Here is a 22,724-nt window from a genome sequence, read left to right as displayed (position 1 = left end):
TGAGCTCTGTGAGGACAGGGCCGTGTGTATTTGGCCTATTGACTTCTGCATCCCAAGTACCCAGCCTAGTGTGAGACACGTTGCAGATGCCCAACAAATACGTCCTTTTCCTGAGCACTCTGCGCTGTTCTTAGAAGTTTCCAGAACTGAGCTAAGCCCATACTGCTTCAGTTTGGCCCAACACATGTCCTACTCAGGGCACCGCTCACTGGTTGCCCAAATGTGTGAGGACCCCAGCCTCTCCCTTTCCATGCATCAAATGCCATCTAACCCCACTCTCAAGTCAACCCAGCGTATTCTACACACCACAGTCAAAGGGTAAGAGCGGTCATCACAAGCAACAGGTTTAAATATAACCTGCCTCTCCTCAAGCTTTTCTTCACTCCCCACCACCTGCAGGATAAAGTCCAGCTTCTCTGCCCGGCATTCAAGGCCTAACTTTCCAGCATGGCCTCAGTTCCCACCCATCCGCCCTCCATGAGTTCACACCAGCAGTCTGTGCCCTGTCCCTCCAGAGCTCTGGCCAGTGTCCCATTCCTGGATGAAATCTTGACGCAGTTTGAGAAAAGAAACAGCCTGCCTGAGAGTCCCCAGCAGGTTTTAGGAGCCTCCCTGTCTGTCAGCTGAAAAACAGCTTTATTTTTCCTCTACCGAGTCTCTCTTGGCTTGAGATGCATGGCTGTATATGCTTCTGGCTTGAGGACAGCCCTTCCCCTCTCTAGGGCCCCAACTGTGCACTGTGGAGAGGTCAGTATGACCTGATGCTAGAGGGAATTGAGTCTTGAGTCGCTAGGCTGCCTCTGTCACGACTCCCCACCCCACCTCCCAACCAACAGGAGAGGGCACCACAGCCACGGAATGTCACATTCCATTCAGGTTTGGGGGCATTAGAAGCCCCTGCCCCCTGCTTGTCTTTGAGACCCTTGGCCATACCTTGGCTGTTGGCTCCAGACCATATTTGGGCTCAGACTCTTGTATTTAGGCTGGGGTGGGGAGTATATGGAAGGATGAAAGAATAGAGACCTTGGGACTGAGACAGAGACTGAAAAGTGGTAAGTAAAGGAGAAGTGACAAGACATGCACATGCAGAGATGACAAGCAGAAGAGAAGGACACACAGACTGGGAAAAAAAAAAAAAAGATGAATGGAAGTCAGAGTGACACAAAGAGAGAGGCAACATCTGTGACCAAGACAGAGAGAAAAGTAGAAAGTGAGAAGGAAAAAAGAGGGGGAAAGGAAAAGAGTCAAAGAATAAAGAAATGGACAAAGGGGAAAGGAGAGATGAGATGTTAGAAAAACACGAGGGGATGCAGGGAGAGCGTAAGGGAGGGCGATGGAAGGAAGGAGGTGGGTAGGAAGGGAGGAAGGGAGAAAAAGTCGAGAAAGAGAGGGAGAAGGGAAGTGGTCAGAGGGAGAAGGCAGGGAGGGAGGGGAAAAGGACTGAAGAGAAGAAAAAAGAACTGAGAAAGTATCACACTGGGAAGAAAAAGCCAGTAAAAGAGCAGGACAAGAATTATCAGGCCTGTCCTGGCTCTTTGCCTTGGTGTGTCCTGGATCAACCTTGGGCCTTTGCCTCAGCTTGCGTTGGTCCAGAGGCTGTGGCCCAGGGCCCTGGTCAACATGGCTGGGTTCTTCTGTGCCTATCTTCTTTCTCCTAAATGCTGAAAGTCCCCTCAGAAATTGGGCCTGGTCACACTGGGGACGTGGCTCAGGAGGCCCATTAATCAGACAGGGTTACTGAAACTGAGAGAGCGAAGTGTGGGGCCTTAAAGCTGAATGAAGCTTTTCCATTCAGACTCAACCTCTCCAGTCACCAGGGGCTTAAGTCCCTCCCTTTGCCTCCATTGTCTCTTAAGACGCACAGCCTATAAATTCATGAAATGGATTTTTGGGTTAGCCTCATTCAATCCCTCTTCTACAAATGGAGACCCGGAGGCCTCCAAAGGAGAAAATCCTTGCCCCTGGCCTCACAGCAGCCTAGAGCCAGAAGCAAGATGACCCTTGGGTCTCTCACCTCCCATCATCGGGGCAAGTACTTTTGGAAGCCAGCCTTAGAGGGCTCCTGATGACTTTCATGCTGTTTCCAGTAAAGTCTGTGCTGATTCTTGGCACGAAGAGAGGAAATGAAGAGGGTAGGGTAGGAATGTAAATAAAGGGAAACTTTGGGATTTCATTTAATATATAATTATAGTATTCATGGCGGTGGCCTTGGCTGCTTCTGCAACGTGCTGCCCGAGCTGTGCCCAAGCAGGGGTGGTGTCCTGGGGGCGTTGGGGGCCCAGCAATGCTCCCTCTGTCCAAAGTCTCCAATCTCTCTGGGCTTTTGGAACAGCATCTTTGGGCCGGGAGCCTGGACTTGTTTGCAGAAACACATGGCAGTCTACAGACACTGGGAAACGACTCAGCAGATGAGAGCTGGAGATCCTGGGTAGCTCCAAATGGCATGGGGAGCACATGGCTAAGAGAAGCAGAGGTCCTTGTACAGATTCAGAGCTCACCTGGGGTGTGGCCATGCCAGGATTGCAGAGGCAGGAGGAAGTTTGGCCTTCGGTGGTTGTAGCCAATTAGCTTTTGGTGTGAGGACTGAAGATCTATTTTCTGTATTGTTTCCAACGCATCTGGGCATGCATGGGTCTTTGCACAAAAGATCCCTCGGAATAGATTCTACCCCCTAACCCCACCATTTCTACATGGCTAGTCCTTCTCATGATCTAGTGCAGAAACTTTGAGCTCAGGCTCTGAAAATAAATGAGCTGAATTCAAAGCTTGGTTTCTCCTATTACTGACTCTGAGGCTTTGGTCCAGTTACCTTAACTCTCTGTGCCTTAGTAGCCTAATCTCTTGGATAATAATAATAGTAATTGTCTTAGAGAGTTGTTTGGAGGATTAAATGAGCTCAGGTTTATGGTAGGTTTGTAGGTAGGTAGGCAGACAGACAAATCTCAAGGTAGATACAGAGACAAAGACATAGGGCATGAAGACGACCTAGGTACTTAGTATTAAGACAATGTCTCCTGGGTATCTGGTAAGAAAGGAAGTTAGAGGTTGTGAATGAGTGAAGCGGAAAAGTCAGTGTCTCTGGACTTCGGCACCGACTTGGAAATGTATTCAAATCCTTCAACAACCATTTATTGGATTCTTCATGGGCATCAGTCACTGTTCTAGGTGCCAGGGATAGAGGATAAAAAGGCAGACACAGATCCTACTCTATGCAGCTGACAGTCCAGTTAGAAAAGACAGACAACAAATAAGCAAACAGACACTAAACCATTAAGCTTTAGTAATGGTACACATTTAGTAATAGAGACACATGGCTTTGTGTGTCTCTATGTGCGGCAGGCAGGATCGATGGCAGTCATGTGGTCAAGGAAGGCCTTTGTAAGGAGATGACATGACATGTAATTACAAACATGAGGGAGAAAGGGATGCATCGTGAGAACCGTCATGGGGAAAGCCAGGAGAAGTCCACCCCGGGAAAAGGGAAGAGGTAAGAGCAGAGACCTTGACGAAGGAAGAATTACTGCTATGGCCGCGTTCTACCTGGTGCCTGAGGACGATGAGTAAATGGCCAGCGTGAGAGATAAAGGTTAAACGTGTTCTCCCACAGGAATGCTGTGAATACAACAGGGTCAACATGCAACCCAGGCCCAACCACTTAGGTGAAGACTACTGTCACCCATGGTAAAGACAGTGGTGCTCTTTGTCCTGCCATTTATTAAGTCTCGACAATGAGTTCGACACCATCTTGTGCTCTTTCCATGTTTCTGTCTATGGAATCCTCACAACCCTATAGAAAAAGCCCTCCTGTGATTCCATTTTCCAGTTGAAAACCTGAAACTCAGGGAGGTTAAGACATTTGCGCAAGGTCACACTACGGGTAGGTGCTAGAGTGGAGGTAGAAACTTCCCTCTGTTCATTGCCTAATTTAAAAATAGGGACATGAAGTGGGGCGTGGAGAGGGGCATGTGGATTCAAAATGCCTGCTGCCCTCCCCATTGTTGATCTTTGACAAATGGGGTGACCGAGAAAACCCTTCATGAAACCCTATGAAACCTTCGGAAAAATTCAAAGCACTTCCTCATCTTCTACTCACTTTAATCTTTGTGAGGACATGAGGAGTAGAACTAATCATCTCATTTTACAGATCAGATTACTCAGTTCCATTTCCCAGATGAGACGGGTGAGTGTGAGGCATCCTCCCCGGGAGTCAGCAGGCCGCTGTGTGAGGCCTGGCCCCCAGTGGTCCTCCCACTGCAAACAGGGTTGCTTACAGTTCGAAGCCCCTCCTGCTCCCATGCTCGGACAGCTCCGCACGTGTGGTGGACAAGGACAGGGACAGCATGTGGGCGAGGGGAGGGGACGGTGGGTCTCAGAGTGAGCCTGGGTATAAATCTCAGGTCTATGTCTTCTTGTCATGTGATCTGGGGTGAAATGTGAACACCTTTAAGGCCCAGTTTTCCCAACAATGAAACAGGAGGTGAGGAGGAGGAGGATGACATCAGCCCCATAGGGTTCTGGCGAGGATTAAATGAGATAGCACATGTAAATCCCCACTGTGGTTCCTGGCACAGGTGAATGCTCAGATGCCTATTATTCCCCCCACTACTGCTGTGATCCAGGAAGCACTGGGCATTAGGGTGTAGTCCACATCCCTGCCTCAGTGTGCCCATCTCAGAGCACAGAGTTGAACGTTTCGATTTCACAGAAAACAACATCAAAGCCAGGGGAGAGGGAAGAACTGGCCCCAAGTCTCACTTGGGAGTCAGTGTGGGAATGGCTGTCTGACTCCTGACCTCAGGCTTTTTTTTTTTTTCTTCTTTTTTTTCACAACGCTTTCTCCCCTCTAGGGCCCTGGTTTTCCTTTTCCTCCTCTCCTCCAACTCCACCCATCCCTGCTAAGAAAGAACCCCTCATTCCCCCTTCCCTCTGGTCCCACCGTGGATGTTGGCACATGGTTGTAGTACCCAGGCTCCCTTGGCATTCTTTTCTCATAGCTGAGGCCAGGGAGGTGAAGGACGGGCCCGGGGCAAGCCTCTGAATGTGTGGGAATGCACCCCCTCCCCAGGAATTGGGCCTGGCCGCTGCTGCATGTTTGCTCAGGACCCTTTGGCAGGCATCCATGATTAGAGAAAGGCAAGGCAGCCAAGACAAGACAGAGGCTAATTACCTTTGGTAATAGGAAATTGGGGAACAGCGACAAGAAGGGCATCTAGGCCTTTAGCCAGGCAAGGACAGGGACCATGGGTACCTAGCCTGGCCTGACCCATCCATCTTCACTGGGAGATTCCTGTTCGGGGGTCACTCTCCATTTCCAACAACCTAAGGGTGCAGGAGCTGGCCACACTCTCAGCCCTTCTGGGGACCCTCTCTCCACTGTTCTTTGTTTGTTTTCATTCAAAAGCAAAACAAATGGAACAAACAAGGAAATTCAATTTAAACAGGGCCCAAGTGCTGATGTTTCTGTTTTGCTACACCCGGGTGAGCTTAGGACAGAAAATCAGCCTTGACTTTCACTCCTCCAATTGGTCTCAACCCTGTGGCGCTGTGTAAAATTACACGGATGGAGGGGCTGCAAAAGAAATTTGCCTTCCTAGGTGAAGTAGTGAGAGGGTTGGATACTCAGCATGGGAAAGAGAGCGAGAAACAGACAGAGAGGAATCCAAACTTAAGTAAGAAAACTCAGAGAAACTGAGTTAAACACAGACAAACAGAAGTTAAGAGAAAAGCAAATGGAAAGGCAAAGAAGGAATGACTGGGAGAATGGCAGATAGATACAAACAGTGATCTGTGCAGAACAGATTTACACAGAGAGGCAATGAAAGGCATGAGAGGTGACCAGAGAGGCAGGGAGGCACACTGGGGTAAAACCAGAGAGATAGAGAGACAGAAAGGTAGAAAAGTAGGAAGGACAGGAACCCAGGAGGAGAAGGAGAGACAGAATGAGAAAAAATCTTACGGCATAAGTACGCATTTTCTGAGCTCTCAAGCTGGGGTAGATCTAACACACCTTCACTTTGAAAGTGTTGAAACTGCAGAACAAGGAGACGACATCAATGTTTAGCCCAGGGTCCCAGAGACAGAAGTGGCAGTAGTAAGATGTGAACTCAGACTACCTGCCTGAGAGACCGGCCCTCCACGCCTGGCTCACCTGAATCCTGTTATACCTCTGGCAGTGTCTGTGGGGGATCTGGTGCCCTGTGCTTAATGCAAACCCAGGGGTCTGGACCCATGTTCTCTTTGCATACTATTTCATTCCCAAAGGATCCTGGATGGTCCTTTTTTCCAGGGCTAGCAACACCCCATCCTGCACTATAGGGAATGGCTCCTCTAGGACTATCCTTGTCAAAGAGACAGATAACCAGCAATGGAGTCAGGGAGAACAAAACAGTATATGCAAGGCATTCTGGTAAAACTGTCCATGGAGTTTCTCCCTTAAGGCTCTTCCCTTTAACCCCATAAGATCAAAATAATTACCAGCTCCCTGTTTCCAGAGGAAGACACTGTGGGACAGAGCAGTGAGAACTGGCTTTCCCCAGGGCAGGTTCTGAGGACAGGGAAGAATCAGGATTTGTACTCTGCTCAGCCTGTCCTCCTCCTATTGCCACAAACAGCCATTTCAACCCAAGAGCTAGAAAACTAATTTTGGTAAGGAACGAGCAAGCAGAAAAGGAGAAAACCCAAGAACTGACAATGCAACTATTTTAAAACTCAAGACTGAGTTGGTCAGACTTCACGGAAGGAAAGCCACCAGCAGGATGAGAGATGGGTCCAAACCACACCCTGGGCTCCTTGTCAGAACTGCCCAGATTCCACAGCCATTAATAAAATCAATTTCAAAAATAAAATAAAGAAGTCTTCAGAGTTAGCGATGACAAGCTCAGGACAAGCACAGTTCCAGGACAGAAGAAGAAAGGATGGTCCTACTTCAAGAGGTGGGAAGGGGGTAGGGGTGTCAAGCAGAAGGAAAGAGGTGAGGGAAAATGACATTTTAAATGTCATTTAAATGTCAACTGATTTGTCAGCTCTCAGTGTTAACTGCTTTTGGGGTTCCATAAAACATTTCATTGCTCTCTACATACTGGGCCTGTAGGATTTCAGACTGGCTAATGTCAAGGCTCCACAATGTCACCCAGAGACAGACTTACAACTTGTGTCTCAGTGGATAGGAACCACCTGCCAGGGCTCTGTCCCTCTCTGCTAGAAGCTATCTTAGTAAGTTGGCAAAAGGAGGAGAAGGGGGTTAAAGTTAATTTTTAGCCCAACAGGAACAACAAGAACAACAGTGGTAACAGCTTACACTCTCACTGGGAGCTCATCACCAAGTAGAGCGCTTTTGTGCACTATCTCGTCAAATCCTCTTGAGGCCCCAGTGAGTTAGACACTATCGTTATCCCCATTTTCACGCAGGAGGAAATGGAAGCCCAGAAGGTTGAGCAGCTCACTGTGTCACACAGCCGGTAAGTGCAGGATGGAGACTGGAACCCAGATCTGCCTCCCTCAAGTGTATGCCCATCACGGGGGACAGAGGAATCCGAAGTCAGCCGTCATGAAATCTTCCAGAAATGCTACTTCCTTCACATCATAATAGTTTTTAGAGTTGGAAATGACCTTTTAGCTCTTAATCCAGTCACATACTTGTATTTTATGGACAGAGTGATCCTAGAGCCCAAGAGGTTAGTGTAGCACGCATGGGTTAAGAAGCTATGGAATCATGATCTCAAGATCTGGATCCCAAGTCACCACTTAAGGCCTAAGGCAAATGCTACTTTCTCTAGGAAGTTTGCCGAAATGTCCCACAAGAGAGATCTGATAGCCCATGGTATTTTGGAGATTCCATTCCTGGAGCTTTCCGTGTCCCCAAATGATTTTGCCATTCTGACAAAATAAAACTCGGGCCCGCACATCCATGAGATGGTCGATTTCTAGCTTACAGTGATATTCCTGAGTTTGGTGCATAATCTGTTGGGTGCTACCAATGAGCCTGAATGTGCTGGGTATTCAGAAGAATGCCACGGTCTTTAGAAAAAAGTTTTATCTTCCAGAGGAAGTAGGGATAGGATGTGGTTTGGAGGTGAAGGAGATTCACATTAATTCTCATGCAACTCTATAGCCTAGGTTTCATTACTACTTTTTAAATGAGGCTTATAGAGGTAAAGCAACTTATTTAAGGTGATATAGTTAAAAATGTCAAAGCCCGATCTGATTCCATAGTCTGTGGTCTTTCATACTAAATTGTAAGTCGGGGGAATAGAACCTTTGTCTTCGTCACACTCATACTCACATTTCTTAGCTTACTACCAAGTCACAGGAAGTCCTCAGAAAACGTATGCTGAATAAGTGAGTCATGAAGAAGTAAAAATGTGAATGAATGAATGAAGAAGTGATGAATAAGTAAGTGAATGAATGAGGAAGTAGAGGAATGAACAGATGGATGGATGGTTGGAGAAAGAGAGCAAAGGGGAGAGAAAAGGATGAAAGGAGGGAGGAATTAATGATTAGGTAAATGGGTAAGTAAGAGGATCACCGAGTAAATAAAAGAAAAACAAATGATTTCAATAACTGGTGAAATTGGTTGCTAAGGGAAGTGGCCTATAGTTTCATAATTAGGATACAAGAAGACAGCTTGTCTCTAGAATCCTACGTAATAGTTTATGATGGGTGCAACCCAATGCGACCATACTCACTGAGAGCAGAACAAAAGAAAGATGAGCCCCCTTTCCCTATGAGATTAAGAGCTGAGCCTTGGAATGACTTCCTTTTGCATCTCTAGAAGTTTGAATGCAGTGACTCAAGTGTCCTCTGTGAAGCACTGATAATGGCATCATTGCTAAGGGAAGCAGCTGAATCCAGTAAAACAAGCTAAGAAATACACACACACACACACACACACACACACACACACACACACCCCAAATATATATACCATATATAACAAACATCATATATATATATACATATATATATATATATACATATATATATATATATATCAGATCACTAATGTAATCTTTTTCAGAGGAGATATCATAGAATTGAGAAAAGAACACCAACCAGGCACTCCTGTCCCAGCCCTCCTTGCTAACTTGCCACGTTCCCTCTCTGGGTTACAGATTCTTCATCACTGGGAGAAATGATTTTGTGGGCCCTAGTCTCCCTGGACCCTTCAGCACTAACCCTGTATGATTCTGTGGCTTACTGTGGCCACACATCTCCAGTGGGCACTTCTAAACCTCAGATCTCAAGGTGCACATATAGGCTGGCCTATCAAATATCTGGTTGGCCTAGACAGATTACTCACACCTTGCCTCCCAGACTTAAAATCGTCCTGTTTCACACTCCCCTTGCACCCAGCAATCTTACTTGTAGAGACCATCAGGCTCCAGACACTTGAAGATGACAGAGTAGATACTGACTTCAGGGACCTCTCCATGGCTTCGACCAGCCGCTACACAAGATGTACCCAGGCCAGAGAGCAGGTCATCAGCAAAACTCAGGAACTCTCCTGGAAGGAGACAAAAAAAGATGAGCTCTCCAGCTCCAGCCTTGGTGAGAAGACATTCTTGCTGCTGTCCAAACCCATGAAATGTCTGGATATCATTATCAGGAGGATTAGTGGACAAAACAAGCATAGCGTATGAACATGACACAGATTAGTATCTAGCCCGAATGACTCTATTTAAATCTATGCTGGAATTTTCTCAACTGGAGAATGGTCATACCAATACCTACCTTTTTGAAATTGTAGCAAGGCTCAAATAAGGTAAATTATTGTGTACTAAAAATGCAGGAAAAGACAACAGGGGAATAGTACTTTCTGTCCAGAGAAACTTTCTGGTCTCATTTCTGCTGTTAACTTCCTCTTAATTACTTGAGCAAGGCCCTTCCCTCCTGGGATTGCATTCTCCTTTCTGGTATAACAATGGAGTTGGACCAAGGATGTAAGGTGGGTTTTCTATCACATGGTCACTCTTAATGCAGTGGTATTAAATTCATGAAGTGTTACGTGGAGATGGACAGAAACCGGGTCCAACTAAGGAGGAAAGAGCTCTATGACTGATGAGTGATGAAGACCATGGGACAGGAAGGGACTGTGGAAAAGCAAGTGCCTTCAACTCCATGATTTCTAAAAGTCAATCTAGCCACTGGATTTTAGGAAGAAGCTGATGTTTACTAGAAATGGGCCTGACTAAAAAGAATAACTGAACATTTTAAAATCTTGGGATCTAGTCTTAAGTCTGTTAAGAATTTGCTTGATATCTTGGAGCAATTGAATTTCCATCTCTGAGCCTTCGTTTTTCCTCTGCAGAATCAAAGGGGTAGAAACCCTATTAGAACTTGAAAAAAAAATTAAATAAAAACACAGATGTACACAAAGACTGAGTTATGTGGACAAACATTATGGTACTATTTAAACCAACAAGAATTTAGAAACTAAATGGTAATGATATAGAAATAGCAATACCAATTATGGTTCAATGATGCAATGGAATATTTTATAGCTATTAAAAACAATATTGTGGAAGAATATGAAATTATATGAAAAGATATTAAGCTAAAAAACAGGCTATGCTATTACAGATTAATCTTTGGTGGAAATTTTACATTTATATCCATTTCAAAAAGAAGGAAGAAATTATAGCAAATACATAATAGTGGCTTTGTAAAGTGAGATAAGCAAAAATGAGAGAGAAAAAAATACCCATTATTTCTGTTTTTTTAATTACCTACAATGAACATGTATTATTTTTGTAACAAAGAAAAAAATCAATAAAAATGACTTAAAAATAGATAAAATAAATGAGCCAGACTAAATGGCTTCTAAGTTCCCTTCCAGTTCTAAAATTGGATGATTTAGGAGCAAAACAAGCAGGAGAGTTATTTTATACCACACAGTAAGGAATAACAAGAGGCCTCCCTACGGTTCATTCCTCCTCCTTCCTATCTGATATGGAATGCTGCATACTCTCTACTCACTTATTCTTAGTAACAAACAAGAAGATGCCCACTTGACTAAATTCTCTCTATTTGACGTTAAGGGCAATCCAATATAATGGAACAGTATTATTGGCCAAGCGTACAAGAAGACTGTGACCCAAGGAGGCCGGGAACTGGGAGGGCAGAATATACAGATCACTCCTTTGGTCTTTCAAAGAAAAGTTTCATTGTGCACTCACTAGTGAATGAGGTTTAACGCTCGTCTGACTGAACTGTCTGGATGGGCCTGGGATTTCAGGTAAACAACAGTTCTACAAAGCATTTCTCCCTTGGTCCAGTATAGCAGAGGTAGTGTACAGTGTTGTTCTCCACTGTTTACAATGACAACTACAGTTCATAGACTTGACCCATAGTGCCAGAGGAAGGGTCTGAATCAGGCTGATGTCAGGTCGACACGCAGGTTCCCCTGCTATTGTGGGACAGACCTGGGACTGAATTCTATTTCCATCATTTACTGCAAGTGTCTTAACCACTCCAAGTCTCAGTTTTGCTTTCTGTAGTACAGGGTCAATAACTCTTACTGAGTTTGGAGTCTAGGAAGAAAGGATGAGTATAAGAAGAAATTCTTTGTCTAGAACCAGCAGTTCTGTTAGAAAATGAAAAGGTAAATGAAAACCTTATTCATCAAAGATTTTGGTCTCCCCATTTCTTTCAGAGGCCCCTTATGTCAGCTTCTTTCATAGTAACATCATAAATCAACAAAGTCGCTCTGCCAATAGGTACTAAAGCAGAACAATGTATAGGGTGAAAAATGAAGAAAGGGAGAAAAACATGGAATTACTCACAGGAGGGAATAAGGGTTTTATTTCTCTTGGTTTCTTAGGATTTCAAGTCTGGCAGCTTGCATTTGTTTTCTTTGAGCATGGACTCATGTCTGTCTGCTTTTCAATTTGTTTCTAGATAGCCATTGAAAGAGTTGGCCCCTCATGAGGGAATTCAGTATTCCTGTGGCCTGGATTAACTATCTTCAAGCCAAAATATGGTTGACATTCATTTACAAACAGGCATAGCTTTCCAGATATTTCAATCCATTTCAGAATAATTTGGACCCTGGATAAAAGCGTCATAATATGTCTGAGAGGTCAGTAAGATAGGCACACCGTCCTAAGGTTTATAGGTTTAGTTCAAGTGAAGAAATTGGATAGCATGGCGTATACAGCTAGTCATACTGGGGACATTCTTTTTTTTTTTTTTTTTTTTTTTTTTTTTTTTTTTTATAATTTTTTTTCCCATTTTATTTATTTTTTCAGCGTAACAGTATTCATTCTTTTTGCACAACACCCAGTGCTCCATGCAAAACGTGCCCTCTCCATTACCCACCACCTGTTCCCCCAACCTCCCACCCCTGACCCTTCAAAACCCTCAGGTTGCCCCAACCTCCCACCCCTGACCCTTCAAAACCCTCAGGTTGTTTTTCAGAGTCCATAGTCTCTTATGGTTCGCTTCCCCTCCCCAATGTCCATAGCCCGCTCCCCCTCCCCCAATCCCACCTCCCCGCAGCAACCCCCAGTTTGTTTTGTGAGATTAAGAGTCATTTATGGTTTGTCTCCCTCCCAATCCCATCTTGTTTCATTTATTCTTCTCCTATCTCCTACCCCCCCATGTTGCTTCTCCATGTCCTCATATCAGGGAGATCATATGATAGTTGTCTTTCTCCGATTGACTTATTTCACTAAGCATGATACGCTCTAGTTCCATCCACGTCGTCGCAAATGGCAAGATTTCATTTCTTTTGATGGCTGCATAGTATTCCATTGTGTATATATACCACATCTTCTTTATCCATTCATCTGTTGATGGACATCTAGGTTCTTTCCATAGTCTGGCTATTGTAGACATTGCTGCTATAAACATTCGGGTACACGTGCCCCTTCGGATCACTATGTTTGTATCTTTAGGGTAAATACCCAGTAGTGCAATTGCTGGGTCATAGGGTAGTTCTATTTTCAACATTTTGAGGAACCTCCATCATACTGGGGACATTCTAAGGACATGTAGTGTCCAGTTCTATCTGGGACTAAATACACATAACAATCCTCAAATGAAAAGAGTTAAAAGGAAGAAAATCGACATTCGGTATCACATTTTCTTTTTTTTTTTTTTTTGAGGCTTGATTTTTCCCATTTTATTTATTTTTTTCAGCGTAACAGTATTCATTGTTTTTGCACAACACCCAGTTTTTCATTTGTCACAATACTCAATCCTCATGAGTTAAATGTTAATATCTCTGTTGGAAAGCGGAGATTAAGCACACAAATTTAGGGAGGGATCCAGCTGAGATTTGAACCCAGATCCTCTTAACTCTAAAGCCATACCTTTTCTTTTATACTACGCTGCCTCCTAGAGAAAGTTCAAAATCAATAGTGTTAGAAAGTGAGCTTTCTCAATTTTGTTCAGTCTACAACTGAATTCATGCCACTCTTAGTTCTACCGGCTTGGGGAATGAAACCATAAAAGAAATGGTCCCGGACTTTCCATAGTTTGTAATATGACAACAGGAAGGGTTCTCAAATAAAAAGAACAGACCCATCAAGTAAAATTTAAGAGTGCTTTTCTTGGCACTCTGTTCCAGAAGGTTTGAATGTAACCAAGGTGGAGACAGGTGATGAGGTGATGCTTCACTGTCCTTGTTCACTTAGCATGGGGGGTCCTGAGAAAGGCCTGGAGGCTTCTCTATGCACATGCAGATCAGTTACAATTCAACATCTGTGTCAGGGACCCACAACACACCAACCTCGAGTCTGGCGGTGGAACAATTCAATGAACAGTACCACAGTACAGCGGTGAAGAGGTTGAGCTCCAAATTTACGCTCCCTAGGATTACATCTTGGTTCGCCCCCATTTACAGCTTGCCTTGGACAGATTCCTTGACTCTACATCTACCTTCTCACATGTAAAATGGATGTAATAATAGTACCTAACTTACAGCATTGTGAATATCGTATAAAATTTGCATATACTGCTTACAAATCCATTAGCACCATGTCTGGCATACACGAAGGGCTCAAAAAGATGTTAACTATCATTATTGTTTTTGCTATTATTTCATCATAACAGAGAAGAGAGATAAGGACACTTAGTTTTCGGTTTTAGTTTTGACCCAGCCTTTGGGTAAAATCCTGTCCTTTTCCAGGTGACTCCTGAAGCCTAGAGAAGGAAAGCGGCATGTCCGTGGCCACATACAAAGCAGGAGGTTGACTTACAACAAGAACCTTATCTCTTAACTCATAGCCTATGTGATGATCCCTATCAGCAGCTTATGACAGAAAATCACTGAAAACTACAGACGTTGGTCTTCAACTTCTGACCGGCTACAGTCGACATGAATATGAGCTCTATTTAACTATGTGCCAGGTGGTATGTGGGACACACAGTTCCACCCGGCCATCTTAAACTTGGACTCTCTGAGAACGATGAAAAGCCCAGGAGAGACATAGGTAGTTCAGTGGGTTTCCACTATGAAATATATTCTAGCAGTGATTTGCCAAGTAGAATGTGCTGGACTCCGGGGTTGAGAAGGAACGGCAGAGGTGGTAGGTAGGGACTGAAGTCTGTCTCCTTCACCCACGCTAACATCACATCAGAGCAACACCAACTAGTTAGATCTGCTTTATATACGGATGGTCCATGTTTTATTTAAGTTGGGAAAAAACTGTTTTAAAAATGTTGGCTTCTAAGTTTTATTGCTAAAAATATTTGAATCCGAAAACCCTGCCACATTCCCTGATCGGAATACAGAGTTTCAGGAATGCTGCAGTCCCCCTCGAGGCTCCCCAGCCTCTCGGGGCAGAGGCCAGAATCAAACCTATCTCTTTTGCTTCCGAGTTCCATGCACCTTCCAGTAGGACACTGCCTACACTAGTTCTGTCCCCTCCTCTCTGGCATATCACGGCCCTGTGGCAGAATCCTCCTAGACCCAGGTTGCGGCGCACCGCCTCGCCCATGCCTGTCCAAGAATCTGACATTCTTTCTCTGTTTTTCTTTCCTTGAAAACAGATAGGGAGTTGGGAGTCGCTGTACAGGAATGTGCCTGTTCCCCATTATGGCTCTTCTGGGGCTGTAACCCGAGTGGGCTAGGGCCAGACCCCCACACATTTCTTCATCCACTCAGACGCAAGCCTTGCTCTCATTACAATACACAGAAAAGCTCCATCACGATTCTGCTGAAGCTTCAGAACCGACCCAACAAAACACAGAGTAATCTTCTAAAGGCCCCACCCTCTGCCTCAATCCCCTCTCCTTTTATCACTCCCTCAAATCCTCTGCCTCCTCGCCCTCGCTCTCTCTTTAAGCTTTCTCCCCTCACCCTCTCGCTTCTGATTGAGTTGAGGTCACAGTCAAAGCCGGCCACAAGAGCAAATTGAAAACAGGCTGGGAAAAAAGCAGCAAAGAATTCCAAACTACAAGGGGCGGGAGCAGTGAGTTATTTAGCCCAGGTGGGGAGAAAGGTCCCCAGCTCGGGCCTCCATGTTCTTTTGAGGAAACACCAAGGGGATGTGGAGACCACTCTGGGCCTAGTCTCTCTCTAACCTGTAGGTGCTCTTTGCTGTGGGGCCAAGGAGAAGCAGGGCTCTGTGTCGCCCACCTTTCCTTTATGTGGGCAAATGCAGAAACTTATTCAGAGACCTTGTCATGGGCGAGATGCATTTTTTGAGGGCCTCAGCTGCAGCCAATCTGTTTCTGCCAAAACACATTATTTTAAACCTGAAGAACCAGTGTCTAGATTCTCACCTTTGACTTAATGGCAGCATGAGGTGGAGGAAAGAGAGTAGGCTTGGGGGAGTGGATAAGACCTGGTTTTGAAGCCAGCCTCCACCTGGGAAGTCTGCTATCTAGGGATGGATGATTAAACTCTCCGAGACTGTTGCTTCATCATTGGAGAATCAGGTAAGGGATCCATAAGTCATGCAGGATGCCTGCTACCTGGATGGCGTACCAGTGTGAGTGCCCCCACCCCAGCCCCGCCACCACATTTCTACCGGGTCTCATCCGTTCGTCTGATGGCAAAATTTTTAGTGCTGAAACTCGGCAGCTTTTAGATACATTATGTAATACCCAAGTCCCTTGAACTTTCCTTTTTTTTTTTTTTTCATGCAAAAGGAAGTACTTTTTAAAAAGAAGGGAGAGAGGATGGATGGAGGGTAGGCAAAGAGGAAAGGAGAGCAGGAAAGGAAGTGTTTATTTCGCTCTTATCATATGGCATCACACAGGATACTTACATTGTCTTGATTAAACACTCAAAAACAACGCTATCTTGATTCATATTCAGTACAATTTAAAGACTTAGGTTAACTGTGCTTTTACAAATGAGGAAACAGGTTGAGGGAAGGCTAAGTGACTTACCTACTGGGATCCCATGCTTCTCGTACTGCACCTGTGCCCACAGCCTGGGAGACGCTGTGTCAGCAGGCTTTGTGTTCTGGTCATCTCTGTGTTGTCAGGACCCAACTTAGGGCTGGCCGTGCAGATATATGCAGCAGGCCATGAAACTGAACTTTAGCGGTTAAAGCCTGGGTCCACCCCTGTCTCCCCTACACCAGCACCATACATGAGAACACTCTTGGGAGAGCCAGACTGCCTCCCGTGTGACCTCTTTGAGGAGTGCATAGGACTCCCATGGTATAAAAGACAAGGGACTGCCAAAAAAAAAAAAAAAAAAAGACTCCCAAAAGGCAATGGTATTCTAGCCAACACCTAGTGAGAGCTCTTATGTGCCAAAAGTTGTGTGAAGGGACTTCTGGCTCATCCACACACCAGTCCTCAAATAGACATGTGTTGGTTGGACCTGCTCTAAACCCATGCTTCCTTCTACTGAGAGCACCGCAGTTTTCCACCAGGGAACCAGCTCTCCCCTGATTTTAATCTATACGATTTTGCTGAAGGTGAGGCCTACACCCTCTTCCAGAGATACATATGTGGTCTGCGACCTGCTATGCCGTGTCAGAGGTCCATGAGAGACGAACAGGTGACTCAGGCCTGATCAATCAGGCTGACTGATGATGACGTCATTGAAGACTTGGACCAGTTGGGTCTGAAGCTACATATACCCTTGGATATTTCAAATGTGTGAGTCAGTATTTTCCCTTTTCTGCCAAAGTACTTTCCATGTGTTTTCTGTCACTTCCAACTACGAGTCCTATCAGATACAATTCCTATGAAGTAGATTTCATGATTGTTATTTTATAAATGAAAAAAAAGAATGCTTACAAGTCTCAAGCAGATTGCCTAAGGTCACACTCCATCTAAATAACAAGTCTGAACTTCAAATCCATAGCTTTCAGACTCCAAAACCTGAGCCTTCCCATTTCCCTAGGGCAAAGGATACAAAGATTCTATTATTCAACAAAAACCACTGAGAATTCCCAATTCCTGCTTTCTTTAGCCCAGTCTTTTACCTCATTGCCTACCCTGTTTTCCTCACTCACTCATTCCAGTGGTGCTGGCATTCTTCCTCCTCTTCTAACATGCCACGCATGCTCCAACCACAGGGCCTTTGCACCCGTGGTTTCCACGCCTGAAGAGCTCTTCCCCATATTTTTGCATTATCACTCCTTTTCCTTGCCCAGAACATATTCTCTGTCCTGTCCTCAGAAAGTTTCATCTAAGCAGTTTCATCTAATCATTCTCTAGCCCCCTTTTCTACTTTATTTCTCTTCATAAAACTTATCAATCTTGCTCACATACTGATGAATTACTGTATTGTCTGTATCGCCCACTATGAGCTCCACAAGGAAAGGACTTCGTTCACTCACCACAGTGACTATGCACAGCAGATTCTCCATAAATATTTGTCTAGGGAGTGAGTGTGTTTACTGGGTACTGTAACTTGAGGTGAGGGTTGGGAACACAACGTGAAGAAGAATGTCTTAGTTTTTGTTTCCTGGAAAGCAGAGGCTAAGAGAAGGGCTTGGGTACAGGTGGTTTATCTGGGAGGTGATTCCAAGAGGCGGGCATGAGGGACCGGCAAGAATCAAAGAAGGAAAAGGAAACATCAATATAGAAGTGCGTCATGAAGTTTGCCACCATGAGTGATGGGAAGTGGGAACTCTCTTCTACAGGAACCTTCTAAGAAGTGAAAGAGAGGTCTCCTGAAATTGTTTCGCTGAGAGCTAGGAGCTACAGAACATATTCTCTGATCCCTGAGGACCACTGGTTGAGAGGCTCCCCACAAATAAAAGTTTCCCGACACCTCTTCTTTTTCCAGCTTCACGTGCACATGGGCGTAGGTAGCTCTTAGTCTTGTACAATGCCCTGGGGCAGAAAGGGGAAGCTTGCTTTTAAGGTCACTGGCAGTACCAGGTGAGCTTTGGTAGCCCTGGGCCAAGAGGTTATGGCCTGGTCCAGACGTGTCTGCTACAGAGACCCGATCTCTGCCTTGGAGAAATTCACAGAAAGAGCAAGAAAGCAAGACAGCTCCTTCCTCACTGAGGTCTAGGGCAGCCCTGGTAACGCCACTGCTGAAATAGTCCACAAACAGTTATTAAACACCCGCTGGGTTTCAAGGAAAGGACTGCCCACTGTAGACGCAGCACGGAGCCACCCTTTCCCTGTGGAGCTCATGATGGAGCAAGGCAGAACGGCAGTGGTTGCTTTTATGAGTGACCCACCAAAGAGCCCTACAACTTATTATTAATACAGAATTTAATAATATTAACCTCGGGATTAGTAGGTCCTTGGTTAATAGAGTCTGCCCTTTTCTCCGGTTGGATTACTCAGGGCCATGACAGGCCCTCGTCATCCCCACCATCCCGAGGACAAATGATGCTAATGCATTTGGCTGGCGTGGGTATTGCTAACATGTGTGAGGAGAGCCGGGCTCAGGACCGGCCAGGCTGTGCAGGAGGAGTAAGGTGGAAAGACAGCCAAAGCCCCCTCAATCGTCACTCTCTGAGGGCCCCGCTGTGTATTTACTGCCCTCGCCACACGCATCTACGGAGGGTTTCTTGTCTGCCTTTCCTTGTTGAACTTGCATTCCTCAATGGTACACTATGGCGAAGTGGAAAGAACCGAATGTACAAAATGTGCTTCTCATCAGAGGCTCAGTTCCTCTAACACTTCCAACTTTGTCTGGGCCGAGCACTTCCTTCCGCGTCTCCCTCCCCGGGTAAAGAGGCAGGAACCTTGTGTGCCAGTGCTGGGCCTGGAGGGCCCCACTGAAGGTGTGAGGAAACAGCATGCGGGCTGGTGGAGTCAGGGTTACTATCCTCACATCGTCCAGAAGAGAGGCTTGGAGACTTGGGGCAAGTTGCCCAACCCCACAGCTACTACACAGTGAAGCTTCAACCCAGGCTGATCCAGTTCTAGAGCCTGTGGGGCTTTTTCACCAGAACATGCACTTCCTGATTATTCCGTCTCTGTGGACCTCAGTCTCCTTGTTTCTTAGAGCAGGAGGTCAGTATCTACTCTGCAAGAGGGTCATGAGGGGTGAATTAAATTAAGTCCATATAAAGAATATAAAAGTGCTTTATGATCTGCAAAGTGTGGTTTAGGGATTGTTGCTGAGGTAAATCCACAGAGTGCCAGGCAAGAGGATGAAAATGTGATATGGATGCTTCCACAGTTAGAAGGAGGGACAGGAGGCCATCCTGTGGGAGGAACTGGGGTATGTCAGTGTTCAGCCCCGAGGACATACAAAACGGGGTGATGAAGAACCTTTATCACCCTGGAAACATACCCATCCAGGGCACAGAGGAATTTCAGTGTCACAGGAAGGAGAAAGGCATGGCGGTCTGAGGATGCTGTAACACAGGGGCATTTAGGGCTAGCATCCTGGGACTGGAGCTTCCAGAATTCTTAGCTCTAGAAAGCTCTTCCTTCCTTCCTTCCATTCAGCCAAAGTCTGCACCTCCTCAGAGCCCTTGCACCACCCTATCCAAAGCAGACCTTTGCTACCTACTCTCAGTTACTCCTCATCATAGGACTCTACAAAGTACCTACAGTTACCATGTTTATTTATTTACCTCCTTATTTTCATTTTATCACTAAAATGCTAGCTCCATGAGTTCAGAAGCTTTATCCATCTTGTTCCGTCTTGTTCGTGGTTTCGCAGTGTCTAGCGAAGAGTGGGGAGGGGAGGACACTGTAGCCATTCATTAAAGATCCACTGAATGAATCAGGGAGGGGTACGGCCAGAGAGGGAACAAACTAATGACTCAGCCACGACTTTGCAAACTTGTGGAGACAACTTATGTTCTCCCTCATATCTGCTATCTTTCCAAAACCTTTCCTCGGCCACCCTTCCATCCAGCAGGGGTCAGGTACCATATGATGTGTTCCCACAATGCCTTCGCTTCCCGCCAACATAGTCCTTAATTCGGTGTCCTAGAATCACCTGTGTAGTGTCTCCCTCCCCCAATGACCAAGAGGACTTATGGAAGGGGATCTGGTCTGGCTTATTCATCATCTGAGTCCTGAATCTGGGTGTGTAGAATGATGAAGTAGATGAGCTAGCGTGGCTTCCTTCCCAGCTGGAAGAAGGCCCATGACGGAAGGGGTGGACTAGGGTTTCCCTGCACACCAACTTGTGAATGGTGTTGGGAAGGGAATCCCAAGAGGCCAGTGGATCTTGCGTGAAAGAACACTGAATCCAGGGTCAAGGGGCATGAGCTGCAGCCCATCTTTGTATAAGACTGTACAAATCTGTTCACATCTCTTCCAGAGGAAATGGCCATAATAGTGCATCAAGCACTTGCCCAGCCTTTAACTGATTTGATCTTGTAACTAATCCCAACATTGAGACCCTTTTTATTTTCCTCCATATTTGCCTATCACTTTGCTTTCTCAGTCTGAGCCTTCCTGGGCTTTGTCTAGGTGGCGGAGCCCCACGCCCGAGGACATTTCCCTCATTAGTAGGACTGCATCTTGATTGCTGCCCCACCCTGGTGTTTCTGCCCAGCCAAGCCTTCTGTGGCATCACTTTAGCATCCACACTGGCTGCCCATGAATGCTTTGACTCTTCTCTCTTTCTGATGAAGATTACCACTCTCTTCTTACCACCCTCTCCTCCGGAAAGCCCTTTACGTTTTACAATGTGTGCCCTAACCTCCTTTGCCTTCATACTTAGGCTTCACGAGTGCTCAGTGAGGTGGGAAAGATGGGAAAGAAGTGAAAATTCCCATTTTACAGAAAGGAAAACTGAAGCTCAGAAAAACAACGTGTCTACCAAAGAGGGACTGAAGCTGGATCCCCCATTTCCTGACTCGTGATCCCATGTTTTCGTAGCTGGGCCATGTGCTCTTGTCTCCTCAACCAGATTGGTGAGCCCAGCTGTGACGAATACAGGGGTACAGCCACGCCCTGAACTACCTCGTGAGGCAGTCGCCCTTACTGAGCCCTGCACACATTTCCTGGCTTAGAAATTACATTTACTAAGATATCAGTATCAAATCCCTGTGGGCGAGGAAAGAGTAGCAGAAAAGGCCACACTGTGCTCCTGGGTTCTAAACCCTGAGTTTGCTAAATGACTCATCTAAGCAAAGTAACTTAATTTCTCTAATCCTCATTTTCTTCAACTGAAAAATGCATATGAAAATGCCTGCTTCAGCAGAATCACGCTGAGTTCTTTTAGACAATGTATGCAACGCACTTAGCACCGTGCCTGGCACACGGCGCACAGTAAGTAGCAGCTTTATTGCCGTTACTCCTTTCCTTATGGAAAATGCCCATTCATAAAACATTTCATTCAAGGCCAGTGGAGAGGAAAAAATCGACAATCCAGGGAAAGTGAATTACCCTCCTGAATTTAGCACCTCTCACTCTGCCCCAAACCAGAACTGCATAAACTATGTGCCCTGCTGATTAAAATTTGCTGACTGCCCAAAGCTCCCTCCCTTTTCTAAATATAAACGTCAAAGACTGCGGTGAGCAGATAGCCGGGGTATCTTCCATAGATAAGGGAGCCTGTTTGTCTTTCTTCCTCTCTCCTGGGGTGGGACCAAGCTTCAAACCCAAATCTGACCAAAACTCTCCAAAGGTAGCCTCTGGGGACCCCAATAAGGCACCAGGAATGAATGAGTTTCCAAGGCCATTCCAAACCCCCAGCCAACTTCCCCCAATACACACATACACACTCTCTCTCTCTCTCTCTCACACACACACGTACATGCACAGATACACATCTCTCTCCTCATCTCATCCCTGTGCCCAGCCCTATGGCAAGGAGACTCCAGGAAGGTGGAGAGAAGGCCAGCAGAGATGAGTCAGTTTTTCTAGTCGTGCAAGCAACACCATTCCACCAGGCTGAGGTGAATCACTGAGAAGAGGTGGGACCCGGGAGGTGGCAGAGAGAGGTAGATTTCCAAATGGAAGAGAGAGAGAGAGAGAGAGAGAGAAGAAAATAGGAAGGAACAGAGAAAAGTCAGAAAAAGAACCACAGCCAGGAAATACTCAGAGACAGAGAGGCTGAAGGAGAAATAGATACAATAGAAAGGGGAAGAGAGAGAGAGAGAGAGAGAGAGAGAGAGATACACAGATGGAGAGACTAAATGAGAGACAAAGAGACAGAAATCAAAACAAAGATAAAAAGAGACAGAAGGAGACCAAGACTAAGAGAAACGAGAAGGGAGGGAGGGATAGTACTATCCCAAAAGAGAACTGGCTAATGGGAAGACAATTAAAAAGAAACACGATAGAAAGAGGTTGACAGCGAGAGAGCTGGACACTGAGAACCACCCCTGCATGAGGAGGAACAGAGGACAAGTCCTGACGACTGCTGAAGCACAATCTTGGCT

General features: G+C 45.6%; 1 protein-coding gene across 3 annotated transcripts in view; it reads right to left on the bottom strand.

The window, feature by feature from the left end:
• ASTN2 (astrotactin 2) overlaps positions 1-22,724 on the bottom strand; it is an 875,241-nt gene that overhangs the window by 39,869 nt on the left and 812,648 nt on the right. For all 3 annotated transcript variants that reach the window (XM_046023052.1, XM_046023053.1, XM_046023054.1), the window contains one exon: positions 9,361-9,502. In XM_046023052.1, the coding sequence (XP_045879008.1) occupies positions 9,361-9,502 (142 nt within the window). The remainder of the gene's footprint in view (positions 1-9,360; positions 9,503-22,724) is intronic.

Source organism: Meles meles, chromosome 11 (genome assembly GCF_922984935.1).
Source record: "Meles meles chromosome 11, mMelMel3.1 paternal haplotype, whole genome shotgun sequence".
NCBI classification, from domain to species: Eukaryota; Metazoa; Chordata; class Mammalia; order Carnivora; family Mustelidae; genus Meles; species Meles meles.
The sequence above is the reverse complement of the archived record's forward strand: the minus strand, read 5'-3'. Positions and strand labels throughout refer to the sequence as shown.